Raw genomic sequence first — 22,632 nt, 5'->3', positions numbered from 1 at the left:
AGCTCTGATTTTCAGCCATTTCTCTCCATTTTTGAGCTTCCCATGACTTTGCCTAGGTTCAAGGAGCCCATTTTCAGCATTGGAAGGCATCAGATGCGTGTTTACAGGGCTGTTTTGCTGCGTTTTTAGCGATACGCAGGTTTTGGCAGCCATGGAAATCTTCTCCTTTTTGCATCTATTTGTTCACAGATGCATTATAGGTCAAGTATAGAAGAGGGGACGCTCGATTTATGCTTGGGGGGGTGCTTCATTGAGAACCTGTCACAAGTTAAGAGCTATGGAGTGCTTTCTTTCCCTCCCATGTACAGTGTGGTGCTAGGAGTGATGCCCTGCACGCTACACACTGCTCTCTCTCTCCCCTACGTGCAGTTATGTGTGATGCCCCACAAGAGGGCTCTTCATTTGACTGATGTACAGCTGTGTGGTTTCATGCTTTTGTGCTGAGGCAAGAGCCTCCTTGAGCAGGAACAGGGGTAGCTAACTGCTACTCCAAAGCAGGCACCGGTGAGGGTCATAACCTCACCGTATAGGTGCGTTTTCAGCATTGTGTATGCATTGTAAATTGACTGTTTTTCAGCCATATGGACGCCAGAACCATTGGGAATAGTGCCCCACTGGCAGAGGACAGTTAGGGGACTGTTTGGGGCTGAAAACAGGGCAAAAACCAGTAAATACAGCGTGCTGAATTTACTGTTTTTGGGCAGGAATTAGAGGGTTTATGCAAGTGGAAGTGAGTTCCAGCAGGGGAATTGGTTTCGCGCAAGTTTTGGGGTTGTTATGCTGCCGAAATTTGGCCAAATCAAGTGGTATCTAGTTGGATATAGACAAAGGATTCCCAAGACTCTACTTTGTAAATTTATCCTCTCACAGTATAAAGAAATACCGAAAGGGGCGCCAATTTTGGGGCCTACAGGTTGTCGGCGTTTGCTCGGGGCATTCTAGCTTCCGAGCCGTGTGTGTATTCAAGTGTTAATTCCCGTTGCAGGTTTCCTTTGCAAAGTGCTCTGTGTGTGTCTAAAGTAAAGAATTTCGGGTGAAAGCCAAAGCCCACCGCCCCACTACGGGCCGGTTTCAGAGAGAGAGAGAGAGAGAGAAATGAAATGATATATTAACGTCTTCAAAAGGCCAAAATGACCTATGAGACCAAATTGATACAATCTTGGTGGATCTGATACAAAGTTTATGTGAAACGGTAAAAGTGTGTGTACAAAATAACAATAAAGAAAATGATAAACTCGGTGGGTAAGTATCTAGGGAGGTGTCAAAGATCAAATGCTCGCATGGATCGATGCCAAATGATATCAATATCCTGCACATGACGGCTCTTGTGTCTCGCCAAGATAAGTCTGATCTGTTGCTGTAGTCTCTTTCGTCTGGAGGAGCAGCCTCTCCTGCTGGGTCTCCTGGATCTCTCAATCTTGGCTGCTCAATCACTTAGTATGCCTCCACCGATGATATTGTCTCTATCTCCGCTATCTGGCTACTCTCATTTGTGCTCTGGTATGAAAAAATCTGTGATGGACTTTGGGTATGTGTCTCTCTCTCTCAGGAGCCCTGCTTGATGTCGTTGTATCTCTAGACCAAGGCATCTTTGGTCGTAGAATTGCACTACTCTAGATAGAGGCCCAAACCACCCCTCTCTAAAGAGGCAATGGAAGTCTCATAGTAGGCTGAACACTGGCATATGTAATGAAGCTCTGTCTTGGGCTCTCTCTGACGTAGCTGACAAAGTCTTTTTGCCACTGGGATGCCTCTAAATCTGCCTCTCTCAATCACCAGCTGATGAGATGATGTGCGGATCCATCCAATAGCACACCGTAATCCATGTGACAAGTGGGAATCCATGTAAGCTGGTCCAATCCAAAATCGATCCTCTGTGAGCTGTAGAAGATGCTCTCTGTAGAAAGCCATCTCTTTACCTAGCTCCTGTGTCGGCTGAATCCATGTCCTTTGAGTGTCGAGCTGGAATACATCCATCCATGTAACTGTGCTAATCTCCCTATGTACAAGGAGAGGGAGGGGGCATCCAAGGAATATACTGAAAAGGAGGAAGCCTATCCATAGAGAAACCATGTAACTCAAACCATGATGCGATCTGTGCATACCAACATGATGTGTCTCCCTGAGTTGTGAGCTTTTGAGAGGACTTTAGAGCAAGCCAAGCGTAACGCTCTTGTGGTAGCTCCCATAGGCTATGTAAGAAAGATACTGATATCGTGAGCGCCTCTACTACTAGTAGGGGTGCGGCCATCTTTGCTCTAATAATCTCATGTGGAATCATGTCGAACTGAGAGAGAGAGAGAGAGAGAGAGAGAGAGAGAGAGAGAGAGAGAGAGAGAGAGAGAGAGAGAGAGAGAGAGAGAGAGAGAGAGAGAGAGAGAGAGAGAGATATTTTTACCTCTATTAGAGGTTGAAGTTTTTCTATGAGACAAAACAAACGTACATGTGTGTTTCCTCCATCTATCGGGAAAGGACAAAAGTACTAAGAAGGACAAAAGTACTAAGTAAAAAAATGTGGTCTTGTGGTAGGGAGAGTGCGCGAGTCATGGGAGGCTAGGATTCAAGATACATGATATATGGGTGGGGGTGTTGGAGCTCTATCTGTAGTGGGTATGGTGCACATCTGTATGCTCAAGGAAGTACAATCATGACTCTTACACAGTCCGAGATCACCAAGCTCATCCGCCAGGACTTGACTCAGCCAGACACCAGGAGGACATGGATACAGCCAGCACAAGAGCTGGGCACGAAGATGGCTTTCTACAGAGAGCATCTCCTCCAGCTTACGGAGAATGGTTTTGTGACGAGGCCCAGATACATGGACACCCACTTGTCTCACGGGATACGATGTGCTATTGGCCAGATACGCACGTCTTCACAACAGCTGCGGATCGAGACTGGGAGATACAGCGGAGTATCAGCAGAGGCCATGACATGCCCCCTGTGTGACATCGAGCCTGAGACAGAGTTGCACTACACATGCCACTGCCCCGTCTACTACGAGATACGAGGCCGCTTCCATTGCTTGTTCAGAGAGGGCTTTGGACCATTCTCCAGAGGCATGCGATACGAGGATCAGAGATGCCTGGGTTTGTTTTTTCTCGAGCTGCGCAGACATAGAGAGAGCCTGATGAGAGGAGAGGCTAGCCATTCTCACAGACAGATCACAGACTTCTTTAGAGCTGCCACTGGACACCCGGAGGAGTTACTACCACAGCAGAGCTCGTCGCCTCACACCAGAGGCACATTGATCGACCGAGCGACTAAGCTGGGGAGATCCAGACGCCCACGTCTGTAGAGGACTATACAGCATCGACGGAGGCTGCATCAGAGGATTCAGATCACTTTGGCTCGACATGCACGACGCCCGGTCAGACTACTGACCATGGAGGAGATTGATGAGATCCACCAGCGATCGATGTTGGATCTCTTGTGATCTAGCTATCCCAGCTAGCTGCTTAGTCCACACCTAGCAGTTTAGGATTCCATAGTATTTTATTTTATTTTGTCATCTTGTTACTCTAACTTTGTATCAGATCCACCACATTGTAACTTTTTGGTCTCATAGGTCACTTTGGCCTTTTGAAGACATTAATATAACATTTCATTTTCATACTCTCTCTCTCTCTCTCTCTCTCTCTCTCTCTCTCGTGTCAGCTTGATACACTACTGGAAGGGAAGCAATCTGTCTATGCTGAACCCATGCGCCTGAAACCATGATGTCATCTCCCCATACCAGCATGCTGTATCTCCCTCTCCCTGCATGGCTAACTGTCGAGAGGACTCAAGTGCAAGGCAGGCATATCTGTCTCTGGGAAGTTCCCACATGCGGTGTATGAAGGAGACAGATCTGGTGAGCGCCTCAACCACTAGTGGGGGGGCAGCTAGCTCTGCTCATACAATAGCACGTGGTACTGAAGCCTTGGCTCTAATGAGCCACGAGATCATAGAGACCAGAGGCTTCTCCATGCCCCCCCATCCATCACTACGGCCTGTCCTCCTGTGATGATCCAATGAAGGTCCCCAAATCTCAGCTCCATAAAGCAAATGCAGAAGCCACCAAAGTGTCAAAGAGCCAGAGCTTTGTCCGAGGCTTCTGAACTGAACCTGTTAACACATCCTTTCCAATCTACCCAATGCTGCATGGGCTTTGGTGAATCTAGTCTCTGCTGCCCTCCTCAATGGAAATACTAGCCCACTAAAAACCACAGTGTAAGCATCTGTATACTCCACTGTCTCCTGGACGAATGTGAATGCGGGCGTTGACCTCTTGATCCACTGTGGGGTGGTATTAAATACCATGACCTTGGTTTTACCAAGGTTGACGGACAAACCACTTTCTTGGGCAAACCTATGCAAAGCATCCAAGTGACATTGCATCCCCTCCGGAGAGTTGGAGATCAACACAATATCATCAGCATATAACAATAGTGGTATCCATGTCCTTGCCAGTGTGCACCTCTATCACCATCTCTCTCAATGTAGTCAGAAACCTCATCCATATACATACCAAATAGAGTAGGAGAGAGCGGGCAGCCCTGCTTCACCCCAATAGTGGAGTGAACCGGTGTGGATAGACCCTCTGAGGTGCGTACATGCCCCATTACTGACCTGTATAATGCCATTACCCCCCAAATGAGCTATGTGGGTACTCCCATCTGCTGCAATCTGCGCATCAATCTAGCTTTTGGCATTGTGTCAAAAGCTTTGCGGAAATCCAGAAGCTACAATAGATCCGTCTCCCATGCGATCTGCCCTCCTCAATGATGGCTCTGAGTGTCAAGATATGGTCAAGAGTAGAAAAAACCCTCCTGAACCGTGCCTGCCCGGCTGCGCGTATCCCCTCCCTCTCTGCCCATCTGCTCAGCTGCTGCTCAAGAATAGATGCGTACAACCGTGCCAATTTGTGTCCAATCATGATAGTGCGATAATTCCCAGGCTCCATAGGGTCTCCCGACTTGAAGATAGGTACAATAGTAGATAGGCTCCAAGTATCAGGCAGGCCCTCACACATGGCACGGTTAAATGTAATTGCTAGAAGCTCTGCTAGTAGATCTCTGGCATGCGTGAAATGCTCAGCCACTAAGCCATCATGATCATATGCTCTCCTAGTCCTCATCCTGTCAATGGCCTTCCTCACCATCTCAACGGTGAAAAAAGCACATGTGTGTGGGCATGGATCGAGGGGGTCGGGAAGGGGGGGCTGCTTGGGAACTGTGTACAGAGATGATGCGTACTGGACCCAGGCCTCTGTAGAAGTGATGGCAGGGGGGGGGGAGTGCTCATGGAAGAGCCGCCATGCCTCACGTGAGTCCTGACTCAAGAATAGCTGGTATAGAACCTGCTCTAGGCGGGCCAACAATGTCCTCTTCTTCCGCCGCACTAGGCGTCGGAAGTCAATCTGTGACTGTCTGTGAGTGATGTCCCCCAAAAGCACCTCCCTCTGAAGTCTAGCTCTAGTGTCCCGGCATTCCTCATCATACCAATTGTTCTGGGACATGCTCCGGCTCCCCGAACGGCGTCTCTGCTCAGGCTGGGTATGTGGTTATGCCTCTGCTGCTGCATCATGTAGTGTCTGTGTCAGTACAGTAGTAAGCTCCTCCAAAGGTCGCCCTGGCTCCTCTGTGCATAGGAATCTCTAGATCCCATCTATGTATACAAAGTCCATCTCCCCCGTGAAGGTGTAGCGAGTAGGGGCTGCTGCCCATAGCCTGTGTGCTACACTAAATTGAAAAGAGATGGTCAACGACACAAGAGCATGATCCACTGCCACACCAACAGGTCTGGGTTCAACCGTGAGATCCTGGATACTAGAGATGAGGCTCTGCTGTGCCATGACATAATCCACTGTGCTGGCTCCATGTCTGTGTGGAAAGCATGTAAAATCCCCTGCAGCGGGAAATCTGTAGGCCATTCAAGATGGCCAATCCATATGCAGTCCCCATGTCTATCAAGTGTCGTCCATACTCAGTGTGTTCTCCATCTTGTGATAGTCTGGATAGGCCCGTCTTTGCAACATCCAGTTCTCTCAGCATCTCCTCTGAAGTATCATAAAATACTGTCTGATGATGGGCAGTCCTAGCATTGAAATCCCCTAGAATGATGATGGCACCATCTCTAGAGAACTCCCATATGTCATCATCCAAAATACAGCATTTTCCCTTGTATTTCTGCAGGTCTGCTGGATGTTTGCACCTGCGGGCTGGGGGGGGGGGGCTGGGCGCGCTTTATGCACCTGCGGGCTGAGGGGCTGGGCGTGTTGTATGGACCTGCAGGCTGAGGGTGGGGGGGCTGGGCGCGCTGTCACAGCAGGCGGGGGGAGAGGGTGTGCAGGCTGAGGTTATGTGAGGGGGGTGCAGCAGGTTTCACACGGTTGTAGCAAGAGAGAGAGAGAGAGAGAGAGAGAGAGAGAGAGAGAGAGAGAGAGAGATTTCCCGCAGCGGGAAATCTCTGTAGGCCATTCAAGATGGCCAATCCATATGCAGTCCCCATGTCTATCAAGTGTCGTCCATACTCAGTGTGTTCTCCATCTTGTGATAGTCTGGATAGGCCCGTCTCTGCAACATCCAGTTCTCTCAGCATCTCCTCTGAAGTATCATAAAATACTGTCTGATGATGGGCAGTCCTAGCATTGAAATCCCCTAGAATGATGATGGCACCAACTCTAGAGAACTCCCATATGTCATCATCCAAAATACAGCATTTTCCCTGTATTTCTGCAGGTCTGCTGGATGTTTGCACCTGCGGGCTGGGGGGGGGGGGGGGGGGGGGGGGGGGGGGGCGCGCTTTATGCACCTGTGGGCTGAGGGGCTGGGCGTGTTGTATGCACCTGCAGGCTGAGGGTGGGGGGGCTGGGCGCGCTGTCACAGCAGGCGGGGGGAGAGGGTGTGCAGGCTGAGGTTACGTGAGGGGGGTGCAGCAGGTTTCACACGGTTGTAGCAAGAGAGAGAGAGAGAGAGAGAGAGAGAGAGAGAGAGAGAGAGAGAGAGAGAGAGAGAGAGAGAGAGAGAGAGAGAGAGAGAGAGAGAGAGAGAGAGAGAGAGAGAGAGAGAGAGAGAGAGAGAGATGTATGCCTCATTGGGCTCTTGTTAGAGGAAGTCCCTTACCCATCGAGGTGCAAGAAATTCGTTCACTGTTGCTGCTGTCTCTCCATATTCTAGGGGTGAAATCCAGTAACCCCATATCCACCACCGGGGAATCTTTTCTGCAAATTCAAAGAGTTAATTCACAATGCAATAATTGAGAAAGGAAAGGGATCAAATCATTTACTTGGTAAGCATCAAGTACCTTTTGGAATAATGAAGCCTCCAAGCATGAATACAAGCAGAAGCACAATGGACCCACCAGTGTTTGCCAAGTCCATAGTCTGACATATGCCACCAATAAGGCGAAAGAGAGAAGAGGACATCTGGTGCATGAGGAAGAGTAAAAGATACTGGCGAAAGAACCTGGTAATGGGAACGAGTGTGTCAGACTTCATTCTTCAAAAGCAGTGTGACTGGGCTTAATTTATAGGCAAAAATGTCAATAATAGGTAAGAGTGTATGAATGTGGTTAAAGTATACATGCATATATTCTGTCTACAAGGACCATCTCAGAGCATTTAACATAAGTCTGGTTTTAGTGTGTACGATGTGGCAATTATAGTCTCGTGCAAACAATAAGGAATTATTCAGAAGAATAAAAACCTTGCCATAGAAATGGGGCGCTCTTTGACGACATGGCAACAAAAACACTCACATGCACATGTGGCAACTACTGAATCTTTATATGTTAAAGGAAGTTCTTTCCCCAGAATACTTATCATTGTTGCGATATGGAGCTTGAGTGCATGTGGCATGCACAGATCTATTGTGACCATTCACTTGCATAGACAATAAGAAAGGAAGAGGTATTGTAGTCTCACCGGCCAGGCTCTGGAGCAAATCCAATTGTGTAGTAAGTGACCAAAACCCAAAGGCCTGATTCTATGATGGATTGGGGAATTCGCATAATAAAACTTGGAAATGTGTAAGCCCATGTGGGGTAGAAGAGGAGGTCTCGTTGCTTGAAGAACACAGGGAGTCTCATTATAGTTAAGGAAATCTCAGCAAACCCATTAAAGGTAATGATTGTCAAAGAGAAGAACAAAGCTCCCAGGTAGTAGTTGCCATCTTCCAAGTCAACTCGAAGGCGTGTTCGAAGGAACACGGTCATTGCAACAAAAGCTACAAAGACAAGCTGCAAACATAAGCCGATTCAGTATGTTACATTTTTGTGTAGTGTGTGTGGGTGTTATATATATGTGCCCCTGTGCGCACGTGTGTGTGTGAGAGAGAGAGAGAGAGAGAGAGAGAGAGAGAGAGAGAGAGAGAGAGAGAGAGAGAGAGAGAGAGAGAGAGAGAGAGAGAGAGAGAGAGAGAGAGAGAGAGAGAGAGAGAGAAGAAGAAGAAGAAGAAGATTGTTTTGACGTCGTAGGAAACTATCCCGAGAGAGAGAGAGAGAGAGAGAGAGAGAGAGAGAGAGAGAGAGAGAGAGAGAGAGAGAGAGAGAGAGAGAGAGAGATGATGAAATGAAATGTTATATTAAACGTCTTCAGAAGGCCAAAATGACCTATTAGACCAAACTGATACAATCTTGGTGGATCTAATCGAATGTCTGGGTACAAAAATAAAAATGAAGTGAAGTAAAGTGAAAGACTAAAATTATCGGGGAAAGAGATGAAATGAAATGAAATGTTATATTAACGACTTCTAAAGGCCAAAATGACCTATGAGACCAAAGAGTTACATAATGGTGAATCTGATACAAGGTTTGGATAAAAAGAAAGAAACTAACTAAATAGAAACACTACTAGAGCTGTAAAAGGTGGACATAAAGAGCTCGAGGGGTGCATATACAAAAGGTGGGTGTGTATCTTAGAGAACACATATAACATGGTGGATATGTGTGTATCAGAATCCGGAGATGGCTCGCATCAATCGGTGCATGATCGTGTCGATGTCCTCCATGGTGAGAGTTTGCATAGGGCATCTCCCATGTCTCGCCACTATAGATATGATCCTCTGTTGCAACCTCCTTCGGCCATGGGAGTATCCCCTCATCTTGGGCCTTTTGGATCTCTCGAGCTCTACTACTCAATCACGCAGTATACCTCTTTTAGTAATATGCCCTGTATCCCTCCTCTCTTGCTACCCTTGTCTTTGCTCAATCTTTGGATAGAAGAACACTGTGATTTGTCTCTGGGTGTGTCTCCTGGTCAGTGAGTCTCTCTCTCTCTCTCTTAGTAACCCTGCTCGATGATGTCATTGAATCTCCAATAGATAGAGTCCAAGACATCTTTGATCCTTGTATCTCATAGCTCCAGATAGAGGCCCAAAACCCTCTCTAAAGAGGCAATGAAAGAGGCCACATATCTCATTTTCTGTACAATAGCATATAGCATATATAGTGGAGCTCTTTCTCTAGCTCTCTCTGACACAATTGGTACAATCCGGCCTCACCTGAGATGCCTCAAAATTGGCCAATCTTAATCTCCAAGTAGTGTTATGATGTCCGAATCTGTCGAATAGCACATTGTAAGTCATAGGTTTCATGTGCACATGGCTCTATGTGCCACGTGGACATGCTTCATTGACTTCTAGAGCCAATATTCCAGTTTTGGAACCCTCTTTCATAAATGGTTTGCACATGCGTTTTGACAGGTGTTGTTACACTACGGTGGGCATCTGGCATGACGTGCATATAGTTTTAGGTTACAGGAATCCAACGAGGCATTCCATGCGTCGATCGGATTCCGAGATGGCCAGATATGTGACAATTTCACCTAGAAACTAACCCCTGGTCCAATTTATCAATAAATCATTTTGTGATTTATTTTGTTGGGTTTGGTCAATAGTTTGCCCTACTAAGCCTTGATAAATTTATAAGCCAAAACCCTGGCCTATAAAGGAAGCTTGGCAGCCCATCAATTATCATCAGATTCCCAGCATTAGACCCAAGAGCACTTCAGCCAGCGTTTTGCTCCCATCAGCCCTAGCGTTTTGGAGATCCGGCAGCTTGATGTTTTGTTTGCAACAGATTAGCCCTAGCGTTTTGTAGAGGCAACACTAGATTAGCCTAGCGCCACCACTTCTAGCAGATCCAGCCCTAGCGTTTTCAGTTTTCAGCCTTTCCCTCGTCGGATCGGCCCGGATTTGTGCTCGCTAGAAATCCTTGTTGCGGTCAGGTACTTCGGCAGCCCATCGAGCCTCCCCTCGGCCATTCCCTCGCCGGCATCGCGTGCTCCATTGCTGGCCATCATCGGCATTGTCGAGATTTGCGCTTTCAGCCTTGCTTTACGCGAGAGATTTGCAGTGTTTTATGCCACATATCTGTGTTTTTGCAGCCAGCTCTAAGGTTCATTCCTCTCACGTCGGGAGCACAAATCGGCCCCTGATCTATCCCTTGGTGGCCATCCGTAATCCCACATCGAGAAGGTTCCAAAGGTGCATCAAATTAGCCCCGGAGGTGCCTTGTCTTGAGGAGTTACCGCAGCGACAGACATCATTCAAGTCAATAGAGTCTGCACTTGAGATATTGCAGGTGTGTACATTCCATTTACGCAATCAAAAGCAAATTACGTTGGCAACGGTGTGGGGGGGCCTTGAGAGGGTTCGTTGGGACCCCATTAGGTGTCATTCTCCACAAAACCACCCCCCCTCCCCCTATTTCCTTTCTCCTTAGTGTTTTAGTGTTAGTTCTTTGTAACTTTGAAATTTCCGTACTCAGACATGGTATCAGATTCACCACACTCTCTCTCTTCTCTCTCTCTCTCTCTCTCTCTCTCTCTCTCTCTACCACACTCTCTCATTCCCTCTCTTCAGGGAAAAGTAAAAGCAACCATCATTGAAGCTAAAACGAATCACTAACACAAGGAAAGAAAGAAAAGGATTTGTGGAAGTGAAACCTAGATTTTCATTATTTCAATTCCAATCACTCAGGGAACTGCAGGACTTGCCATTGCACGTAGGATTGTGCACCTTGAGTGTAGGAAATGCAAACATTGTATATCGAGGGTTACAATTGTGGTGTGCTTGCGAGAGGGTAGTTGACTTGGTGTGTGTGCTCAACCACCTTGACATTAAGAAATCCTAGCATGGCAGATCACATCATTGAAGACGTGCATTGGAAACATGAAGATGTTGATTAGATCTTGGAGAGAGAGAGAGAGAGAGAGAGAGAGAGAGAGAGAGAGAGATGAGATGAGATGAAATGAATTGCTATATTAATGTCTTCAAAAGGCCAAAATGAACTATGACACCAAAAGGTTACATTTATGTGTGACTCTAGTACAATGTCCGGGGAACATAAAAATAAAAATAAATGAGGGTACCTAGAGTGGGTAGGGATGCAAGCCTACCCTACATTCTCATCATCATCATCATCACATATTACATCATCTCAAAGCATATGGGGAGGGGGTACAATCACATGAGGGCTAATGAGGTGTACAATGGAGAAAGGATACAGTGATGATTATCCCATGAACTCTCTCACGGGTCTCTCCATTTTGGCCACAATGTCCTCCATAGTCAGCTCTTTGGGGGGGGGGGGGGGGGGGTGGGGCATGCTCGATGTCGCTCAATGATGCTATGTAGCCTCCGATGTAGACCTTAGCTATGATGTGAAGATCCTACATCCTCGGGTGTAGTGAGCGACTAAGTTGGATGGCTCAATCAAGATGGATGCCCCAATGAGGGTGTGACTGGGTAACCTATGGTGGGCCATCCTGAGTAGTCCCTCGATAAAAAGTAGTAACCTGTGGTGGGCCATCCCGAGTAGTCCCTTTATAAAAAATAGTAATCTGCCTTGGTATGGATCCTATATGTGTAGCTCCTCTGCTCTTGAGGGTAGTTTCTTTGAGTCTACGGATCTCCAGCAAGAAGAGACCTAGGCACCTATGATCATAGTAATCCTTTATGCACGATAAGGGGCCAAAGCCCTCTCTGAATAAGCAATGAAAGCGCCCACGGATCTCATAGCATGCTATGCACTGGCATATATAATGCTCCTCCGTCTTTGGCTCTCTTTGGCAAACCTGGCATAATGTCTCCCCTGGGGGTATACCTCTGTATCGGCCATTCTTTATCTTTGGTGCCAGTGACTATAGGCGGCGTATGCTCTCTTTAAAAATAGCTGGGTGGAGGCCATTTCAACAAGATGGTTACGAACCCAGGAGTGCATGGCTATACACCTCAAGGATTGTCTCCTCAGAGTCGTTAGGCAGTTTAGGTGCCCATTTGAGAGCTATTCTTTCATTCATAGTTGACCTTTTGCATTCGACCCTTCCTTTATGAATAAACAATGAAAGCGTCCCCGTATCTCATAGTAGACTGTGCAATGACATATGTAGTGAAACTCTGTCTCTGGCTCTGCATGGCATAACTGACATATCCTACTGTCTGCTGGTATGCCTGTGAATCTACCTGTCTCAATCCCAAGCTGGTGTGAAGATGTACGAATCTGGCCTATGGCACATCGTAACCCATGAGATAGATGTGTGTCCATGTAGTTGGGCTGTGTGACAAATCCGTCTGTTGTGAGTTGGAGAAGATGCTCTCTATAGAAAGCCCTCTTCGTACCCAACTCCCGTGATGGCTCTATCCATGTCCTCTTGCTATCAAGCTGGATAAGATCCTGCCGAATGAGTCTAGTAGTCTCCATCCGTGTGAGAACCAAAGATGGTGCATCAAGAGAATACTGGAAAGGGGGCAACCTGTCCATGCTGAAACCAAGCCTCTGAAACCATGAGCTCATCTGTGCATACCAACATGATGTATCTCCCTGTAATGCCAGCTGTCTGGATGACTCAAGAGCAAGCCTAGCGTACCTGTCCCTAGTGGTGTCCCATAAGCTGTGCACAAATGATACTGATCTGGTGAGTGCCTCAACCTCCATGGGTGGGGCAGCCAGCTCCGCACGTATGATGTCATGTGGAACTGAGGCCTTGGCTCTAATCAGCCTAGAAATCATAGATATCAAGGGTCTCTCCATATTACTCCATCCAGCACTGTCAACAGACGGTCCCCAAACCTGAACCCCGTAGTGCATGACTGAAGCGACCAAAGTGTCGAAAAGCCAGAGCTTTGTTCGAGGTTCCTGGAACTGAACCTGCGAACAAATCCTCTCTAAACCGCCTAGGGTTGCATAGGCACGAGTCAATCTAGTGTCTGCTGCCACTTTCAGTGTGAACCTCGGTCCACTAAAGACCACCCCAAGATATGTGTATGCATCAGTGTACTCCATACTGTTCTGCCCATATGTGAATGTAGGTGCTGATCTCCTAACCCATTGTGGCGTGGTATTAAATACCATGACCTTGGTTTTACCAAGGTTGACATACAATCCACTATCCCCTGCAAAACTATGCAATGCGTCCAAATGTCTCTGCATACCCTCTGGTGAGTCTGATATCAAAATGATATCGTCAGCATACAATAAAAGAGGGATCCATGTCCCCGCAAGCTGAGCACCTCTATCTCCTCCTCTGTCAATATAATTAGAGACCTCATCAACATACATACCAAATAAAGTAGAGGACAATGGGCATCCCTGTTTCACTCCGATAGTGGAGTGAACTATGTCAGATATCCCCTCTGATGTGCGTACATGACCCATCACTGAACTGTACAATGCCATAATCCCCCATATCAGCTCTGTGGGTACCCCCAATTCCATAAGTCGGCGCATCAATCTGGCCCTCGGTACTGTGTCAAAAGCTTTGTGGAAGTCCACAAAGCTGCAATATATCCGTCTACCATGTGCTCGACCCTCCTCAATGATAGCTCTGAGTGTAAAGACATGATCTAGTGTGGAGAAACCCCTCTTGAAACCAGCCTGCCCAGGTGCCCGTATGCCCATAATCTCTCCCCAACTGCTCAGCCTATGCTCAAGGATGGATGCATACAACCGCGCCAATGTGTGTCCTACCATGATAGTACGGTAATTCCCCGGCACTGTGGGGTCTCCTGTCTTGAAGATTGGTACAATAGTAGATAATCTCCAAGACTCAGAAAAGCCCTCACACATGACACGGTTGAATAACCGTGCAAGCATCTCTGCCAACAGATCCCCAGCATGTATAATGTGCTCTGCTACCAAACCTTCATGATCCTGTGCCCGTCTGGTCTTCATCCTGTCAATGGTCTCCTTTACCATCTCAGTGGTAAAGAAGGTGCTCGTAGCCGGACATGGCTGTGGTGGATTTGGTAGTGGTGGCTGTCCAGGTACAGTGTATAAAGATGCTACATACTGCCCCCATATCTCTATAGAAGTAATCACTGGTGGGGGAGACTGCTCATGGAATAGACGCCAAGCCTCTCCTGAATCTCTACTAAGGAAGAGCTGATATAAATCTTGCTCCATCTGGACCAAGAAAGCTCGCTTCTTCCGTCGCACTAGTCGTCGTGTAGCAATACGAGACTGTCTATAGGTGATCACCCCCAATGCAAGCTCCCGCTGTATTTGAGCTCTCCTCTGTCGACACTCCTCATCATACCAGCTGTTCTGAGGCATGTGCCCAGAACGACGTCTCTGACCAGGCTGAGTGTGTGGGTATGCCTCTGTCGCTGCCCCATGTAATGTCACTGTCAGCATAGATGTGATCTCCTCCACTGTGTATACTGGCTCTGATGTGCATAAAAGCCTATGTATCTCCTCTGCATAGACGGAGTCAGTCTCTGGTGTAAAAGTATAGCGTGGATGTCTACCACCCCGTGAGGCCTGAGATGTATTGTACTCAAAGGAGACTGATAATGTCAAAAGTGCATGATCTACTGCTATCCCAACAAGCCTGGGCCCCACTGTGAAATCCTGAATGTGAGAGATAAAGCTCGGATGTGTCAGAACATAGTCTACCGTATTGGACCCATGTCTGTGTGGAAAACAAGTAAAACCTGTAGACGATGGGAAAGTCGGTAAGCCATTCAGTATGGCTAAACTGTGAGTAGTCATCATCTCCCTCAGGTATCTTCATACTTTGTATGCTCTTTGTCGTGTGAGCATCTCTCAAGCCCCATCTCCTTTGGCTCTAGCTCTCTGAGCATCTCCTCTGAGGTGTCATAGAAGACCGTCTGTGAGCTACTTGTACGGGCATTGAGAGAGAGAGAGAGAGAGAGAGAGAGAGAGAGAGAGAGAGAGAGAGAGAGAGAGAGAGAGAGAGAGAGAGAGAGAGAGAGAGATATGAAATGAAATGAAATGTTATATTAACGTCTTCAAAAGGCCAAAACGACCTATGAGACCAATCTATTACAAAATGGTGAATCTAATAACATGTCTGGGTACAAAAGAACTAGAACAAAGATACTACTACTAGATTTCATCCTCATCTGCACTCTCGATGTCGAGAGGTATGGCTCGAATGCTCTGCTGTAGTCTCCGTCGATGTTGTGTAGTCCCTCTCCTCAATCGTGGCCGTCTGGATCTCCGTAGCTCCAATGCTCGGTCGATGAGAGTGCTTGTAGTGGTCGAATGAGTGTGGGTCGAGCTCTGCAGTGATGGCTGCTCCTCTGGCTGTCCCATATCTAGTGAAAAGAAATCTGTAATCTGTCTCTGGGACTGTCTCTCTCTATCTCTCCCCAATAAAGTGTCTCTATATCTATGTAAGTCAAGTAGATATAGCCCAAGACATCTCCGATCCTTATAACTCATGACCCCAGAGAGAGAGAGAGAGAGAGAGAGAGAGAGAGAGAGAGAGAGAGAGAGAGAGAGAGAGAGAGAGAGAGAGAAATGAAATGATATATTAACGTCTTCAAAAGGCCAAAATGACCTATGAGACCATCAGATACAAAGTGGTGAGTCTAATACAATGTCTGAAGTACAAGTACAAAAAGTACTGAAAGTAAAAATGAAAACTGAAAATGAAGTGTGAAATGTGAAAATGTAGAATAGGCCCTCAATGACAATCTGGGTGTTGTGCTAGAATGCCTCTGATCCTTTGCAGGAGTGTGCTCCTGTGTCTCGGTCATGGTCGTCTCGATCTCCTGAGCTCAGTTGCCCTGTCAATGAGGGTGCCTCTGGTATGAATGCGGGTACAACCCTGTGCTGGTGGTTGGTCTCCTGGCTCCTTCGATCCAAAGAAGTATGTGATCTGTCTTTGTGAGTGTCATACTCCATGTCTTCTCAACAGACTATCTCTATGTCGGTGTAACTCAAGTAGATATAAGCCAATGCATCTCTGATCCTGGTACCTCATGACTCTAGCTAGGGGTCCAAAACCCTCCCTGAATAAGCAATGGAAGCGCCCTTGTATCTCATAATACACAATGCAGTGGCATATGTAGTGTAGGTCTGTCTCTGGCTCTCTACCACATAGTTGGCATATCCTAGACTCCGGTGGTATCCCTCTGAATCTACCCGTCTCAATCTCCAGCTGGTGTGAGGATGTGTGAATCTGACCAATAGCACATCGTAGACCATGAGACAAATGAGTGTCCATGTAGCTCGGACGAGTCACAAACCCATCTCCCGAAAGTTGGAGAAGATGCTCTTTGTAGAAAGCCATCTTCGTGCCCAACTCCTGCATCGGCTCTACCCATGTCCTCATGGTGTCCAATTGTATAAGATCTTGACGAATGAGTCTAGTGATCTCCGTCCGTGTGATTGGCAGGGAGGGTGCATCCAGGGAATACTGAAAAGGAGGCAATCTATCCATGCTGAGACCATACCTCTGAAACCATGAGGTCATCTGCGCATACCAACATGATGCGTCTCCTTGCATCGCTAACTGTCTAGAGGACTCAAGAGCCAATCTAGTATATCTGCCTCTATGTGTATCCCATAGATTGTGCATAAAGGACACTGATCTGGTAAGAGCCTCAATCTCTATAGGAGGGGCGGCTACCTTCGCTCGAATAATTGCATGTGGTACGGAGGCCTTGGCTCTAATCATCCGGGATATCATAAATACCAAGGGTCTTGCCATGTTCCTCCAACTGTCATGATTCAGAGAGAGAGAGAGAGAGAGAGAGAGAGAGAGAGAGAGAGAGAGAGAGAGAGAGAGAGAGAGAGAGAGAGAAATGAAATGATATATTAACTTCTTCAAAAGGCCAAAATGACCTATGAGACCATCAGATACAAAGTGGTGAATCTAATACAATGTCTGACGTACAAGTACAAAAAGTACTGAAAGTAAAAATGAAAACTGAAATGAAGTGTGATATGTGAGATGTGAAAATGTAGAATAGGCAGAGAGAGAGAGAGAGAGAGAGAGAGAGAGAGAGAGAGAGAGAGAGAGAGAGAGAGAGAGAGAGAGAGAGAGAGAGAGAGAGAACCTGTACACCCTTGAAGATGTATATGAAAGAGTTCCTTTTGATCAAAATCCATTCACGAGTAAATGAAGCCTTCAACAGCTGTGTTTTGTTGCTAGAATACTTGTGTAATGCCAAAGCTGCAGTATGACTCTTGTCTCTGGGATATACTTGGGAAAGCTCATCAGCCAGGGCAAGCCCAATATGAGATTGCTGAAACTTCTCAGCAAACTCCTGTGCAGATATATACCGGTAATACCCTTTAGTAGCCCAGTATTGTCTTTGGTCTTTGTAGGAGATTACCTGCATTTAAGAGAAACTAAGACTGTTAGGGATCTGATCATCTTATGCTCCCTTGAAGGTATTGCTGCATGAGTACAGTGGTTTTTGACTTGGGGCTTGGGTGGTCTGTACTTTGAACTAAACAATTCCATAAATACATAAACAAGCTGAAAGGAATTTATATTCTAGTCATGCATACAGCAGCCGATGACAGCTTCCACGCATTCATGCTTGCACACATACACAAACAAGGCAAACCTAGCTGCATTAATAGCATGTATCTACAGACATCATATAAATCTTGAAAAAAAACTCAGCGTTTGGCACAATATGCATATTCAAAGGGAAGGGCAAGGAGCTTATTATGAAAGGTGCAAAATGAGTACTTATGTGGCACCCTTCAATGACTCCTAGAAGCAATTGATTTCAGGGCATCTTATTCTTACATAGCTTTAGTCTTCATGTAATTAGGTGAATTTCATCTATTAGTGCACTGACATTCATCATGAATTCAGACAAAAGTACATACATAGGCACAGAATGTTCATATCAATTCATATAGAAGTATATACACAGACACAGAATGTTCATATCAATTCATATAGAAGTACATACACGGACACAGAATGTTCATACATATCCAAAAACTGTCCTCTATTCCATGTACAAAAATTTACTTACCTCTTGCAAGAAGTCTGCAACACTTTTTCTGGGTGGGCATTTGAAGCCACAACTTTCAAAAAATTCCAAGGCTCTGTCTCTTGGACCATGATAGATGATTAGTCCTTCGGAAAGCAAGATCACGTCATCGAAAAGTTCAAATGTCTCGGGCTGAGGTTGCAGCAATGTCATTATGATGGTCCCCTCCAATACACTCGCAAATTGTTGAAGGGATTTGACGACTTGGAATGTGGTGGAACTATCAAGACCAGTTGAAATCTCGTCCATGAAGAGTGTCTTTGTGGGTCCCACAATCATTTCGCCTGTGATGACAAGGGGGGTGTTTTAATGTCATGTAATGAAGAGAGGGAAATAGTATGTCAGCAGACGATGTTTTACATGGACACATACACATGTATACAATGTTCTACATTTGAAGAGGGTTTCTTATATACAATCCTCATATGAACATTGGAGGGATATCGTGTCTAATAACATGCTTGTGTGTGTTGGTTGTTGCTGCTCATTCTGCTGTTACAGAATCTTTTGGGAGAATCCTTCTATAGTTTGACGTTCATTGGCTGCAGGACGGACATTGCATTGAGCTGCTTGGTTCTAGACTCTTGTAAGCCACTACTGCTACGGGGAATTCCATAGGGTCACCATTCACTGACCTCTGTGGGTTACATATGGTGCGGCACTATATGGAGGTGAGATTCTTAGTATTGTGCAGTCTCCATTGGAGTCAGACTTCCTACAGATACTTCTTGCTCCATTCACAGTTCAGTGGCCTCATTGAGGACTGTTGCTTGGTATGCAAGGTGGTGGGATATAGGCTGTCTGATAGAAAGGTGGAGGTCTACCTCCAGGGTGCACATTTCATCTTTTATACCTCCAAAAGTTAACGGTTAGATTGAGAGAAATCTGCTCTTCTGGTCAAGCTTGCAGAACCCAATGGTGGGGTATTGAGTTGATTGACTATGTCAGCATATCGATCCGACTCGATACCCACCATAGTCTGACCTGCTTTCTTTGCTCTGGTCTCCTTATGATGTTGTCATGGGTTGGGTGCAAAATCATACCACACAAGTTGGCATACAAAAAGAAGTTTGATATGGATGAGCTACCTGTGGTAACCCTCTTTTTCTGGCCACCCGATACTCCTCTTCGCAAGGGGTTCCCGATCATGATATCAGCACATGTATCCAAGCCTAGAATCTTCATCACAAGCAAGCAAACTATGTCATATGCTCTATGATTTCACACATAGTGAGCATTCAGTCTAGTAGCTTACCTTAAGGGTATATTCAGTTTGCAGACTATTATTCAACCCTTCCAAGGAGGTGGCCTGCCAACACAAGCTGGTATTCAAACTTTAGCTTCCTACATTTGTAGAGGGATTAAGTTTGAAGCTCTGCTTTTTGCAAGGTGTATACCTTCATGTAAGCATCGATCTCCATGTCCGGAATAATTTGAGACTTCTTCTCTCTCCGAGCAAGCTCCGCCATCATATCTGTTAACAGCCATAAGATTAATTTCAATACAGAACTATCAGACTCCTTAAACTTTAGGTAAATTGAAAGGGTCAAACACCATATTTTGATCCAACTCCTTGTGACAAGGCAGAGAAGTCTAGAGTCTCTCTGACGGTCATTTCTCCGATGTGCAGGTCGTCTTGGCTGATGTATGCTGATGTCTTTTGAGGTACAAACTCATGAAGAGCATGCCCATTATACGTAATGCTGCCCTTTTTCTGTTTCAAGAGCAAAGCACAATGCTAAAAGTCATTGGACATTCGATGTAAGTCACTAGGTACTTAGGGACACATTATCAATTATCAGTGTGCAAGGGACAAATGCAGCATTATGGTGGTGTTTCCAGAAATTCTTTGGGTTATTATTGCCATATTACCTTCAAAGTGGAATCTAGTTTTCCAGACAGTGCTAAAAGGAGGCTGGTTTTTCCAGATCCAGGAGGGCCGAGGAGAAGAGTCATCCTGTAGAAGAGACCTTGTTTTAGCTGCTAGCTCAATGTTGTGCTTGGAGAACTATGGAAAAAGCCTCATTGTATGGTTACCTGGAAGGTTTGATAATGCCAGACACTCCTTTCAAGATAGTCAACCTTGTCTGTGTTTTTGAAGTTAAATGAAGAAATTCAAGTAGACTCTGTTCAACAGACCACTGATTTTGAGCTTCTGCTTGCAGTTATGGGGAAGTTCTTAGTGTAAACAAATAGTGAAAGGATTGAACCTCTATCGCATTTTTGACGACGTTTGAAAGACTTGGCAAGGCTCTCTTCCCCATATAGCACTTTGCGTCGAGCGTGAGGTTTGTGAAGCGGACCTCCACTGTTGGTAGTTCAAGTCCTACTCTGCAACAACATGCATTGTGTGAACAGAAAGCTATATCACATCAAAGATAAGAAAGATTTTTTTCTTCACATATGGTCATGCTAGCCACTACTCATATGAGTGCACCTCCAAGCATCAGTGCAGTTCTACTTAGCTCGTACTTGTCTATCCTGTTCCGCAGTCTCTGCAAAAACATTTCGTTGTCTTGCTCTGCATCTTTTACAAGTCTCTCCATTAGCAATTGCCTCTCGACAAGGTCCATCTTCCGGACATCAACGTGCTCAGCAATCATCTTTCCATCTTCGCACTTCTTGCGCACAGATGTTCGTAGGCGATAGAAGGTGGGCAGTCTCTCTAGTGCTGCCCATTTGAGGGCCTCATCGTCCACATCTTTAGCTTCTTTTTGGGAATGTGATGCAAGTGTGAGCACATTGTCTGCTCCTGCTGAAGTCCACTTGTTGAAGCTTGAGTTTCTCGAAGACATGGATGTCCGTCCCTTGCTAAGTGAACGTCGGAGTTGTGTTTCCCATGCTTCGAATTTTTCTGTGTCATCCATTGGGTGAGCCATATGTATGTAAGCAGTGTAGAGCGAGTCGATGCAGGGCAATGTAGGTAAGAGGTGGGTGATATTAGTCGTATATGCTAGCCAATGCTGAAGGTGATAGGTGAGCTGCTATTATCGGGCCGATATCTAACCTCAGCCAAGGTGATACAGCTTATTGCAGGATGGAGCTGAGCAGTTATGTAAGGTAGAAGCGTTAAGACAGGTAGAAGAAGGAGAAGAGAAGAGAATTTTGAAAGTCGTAGGAACAATCCGACCAAGAGACCTCAAAGATCTATCCGGCGAGTCTTGAACTCAAGACCTGTTACACAAAGAGGGAACTGGGATAATCAAACTACCACAGTTGGGTGATAGGAAGGTTATAGCAATGGTGCTTCCTATGTTCTATGGCTCTCATCCGAGGGTGGGGTGGGGGAGCTCGCCTGATTGCAGGTGGGTCAGGAAATGACGGTCGATTTTCCCTGATGCACGCGCCAGCTAGCACACACACCTGCCTTTCTCTCTATTGCCGCCCTGTCTGAACCCAGCCTACAGCTACAGCACTCTTAGCTGGTCATTGTTGGCGCACCGGCAATCGATTTGGGGAATTGATACAGCTCCTTACAAAAGCAGAGCATCCTACTTTGGACTATAATGAATGTGCAGCAATGAATTTAATTATCCTCATTAAGCAGCCTTGAATTAGTTACGCTCAAATCTAAGAGAACAGATCGTGCTTTGTTTGAGACCTACCGATTCCTTCAGCTGCACTTAAGAAGAAGAAAATCTGCCTTTTTCATTTCAGTATTTTATATGAGCTGAGCCACTCATCACCTCTTTCCATATATGAGAACATGCAGTGTAGTGTATAAGTTGTAGGCGACAGCAATGCTACTTTGTGTGTGTGTATGAGAGAGAGAGAGAGAGAGAGTTGGGTCGCTCACTGCTGTTGAATTGAGCTCTACTGTTAACTAGCAGAGCATTCGAGTTGGCAAATGCACGCCCATCACGAGGTCTCGAGAGAAGTCGGAGGACGTGTGTATATGAGAGTACGTGCTTTTGTGTCCGCCACCTTCGTGCCTTTAAAAATCATAGAAAGAACAAAAACTCTAATCATCCTCCTCCTCACACGGGTTGCTCAGAGGGGATCTAAGGGGCCCAGGTTGAGGGAGAAGGCTTGGCTTTGATCTCCGTCATCTGATCGCTAGGGTGAACTACGGGCAAAAATGATGACCCCGGGTTCACCTCTAGTTCATTGGCTTCGAGGAGCGTGGATCGAACCCGAGGCCTCTGGTTGTCGCACGAAAGCTCTGTTGCCAAGCTAGCGCATCAATGACCATGTCGACAGATGATGACCATGTCGGTTCACCTTAGTTCATCCACATCTACTTCACCCTTAGTTTCCCACCCTTAGTATGCCCTAGTTCATCGGGCGACTGGACGATTGAGATCAAAGGCGCTTGGCGTCCTCAAATTTGGGCCCTAGATCCCCTCTGGGCCCGACTCTGTGTGACGTAGTGGTGGCCCTCCAA

The 22,632-nt window shown here is 46.3% G+C and overlaps 1 protein-coding gene across 1 annotated transcript in view; it reads right to left on the bottom strand.

The window, feature by feature from the left end:
- The window catches only part of LOC147444383 (ABC transporter G family member 35-like), a 71,491-nt gene extending 49,586 nt beyond the window's left edge, over positions 1 to 21,905 (bottom strand). Inside the window, exons 1-13 of the mRNA XM_086528102.1 lie at positions 20,721 to 21,905; positions 20,459 to 20,579; positions 20,286 to 20,374; positions 20,121 to 20,205; positions 19,803 to 19,962; positions 19,646 to 19,722; positions 19,504 to 19,557; positions 19,337 to 19,427; positions 18,231 to 18,532; positions 17,292 to 17,570; positions 7,907 to 8,220; positions 7,285 to 7,448; positions 7,107 to 7,204 (exon numbers count right to left, since the gene is read on the bottom strand). Coding sequence (XP_086384228.1) covers positions 7,107 to 7,204; positions 7,285 to 7,448; positions 7,907 to 8,220; positions 17,292 to 17,570; positions 18,231 to 18,532; positions 19,337 to 19,427; positions 19,504 to 19,557; positions 19,646 to 19,722; positions 19,803 to 19,962; positions 20,121 to 20,205; positions 20,286 to 20,374; positions 20,459 to 20,579; positions 20,721 to 21,127 — 2,241 coding nt within the window. The 5' untranslated portion in view covers positions 21,128 to 21,905. The remainder of the gene's footprint in view (positions 1 to 7,106; positions 7,205 to 7,284; positions 7,449 to 7,906; positions 8,221 to 17,291; positions 17,571 to 18,230; positions 18,533 to 19,336; positions 19,428 to 19,503; positions 19,558 to 19,645; positions 19,723 to 19,802; positions 19,963 to 20,120; positions 20,206 to 20,285; positions 20,375 to 20,458; positions 20,580 to 20,720) is intronic.
- Positions 21,906 to 22,632: the final 727 nt, after the last annotated feature.

This window comes from Adiantum capillus-veneris, chromosome 13 (genome assembly GCF_014529385.1).
Source record: "Adiantum capillus-veneris isolate H3 chromosome 13, ASM1452938v2, whole genome shotgun sequence".
In the NCBI taxonomy this organism is placed as follows: Eukaryota; Viridiplantae; Streptophyta; class Polypodiopsida; order Polypodiales; family Pteridaceae; genus Adiantum; species Adiantum capillus-veneris.
This window is presented reverse-complemented; position numbering and strand designations above follow the sequence as displayed.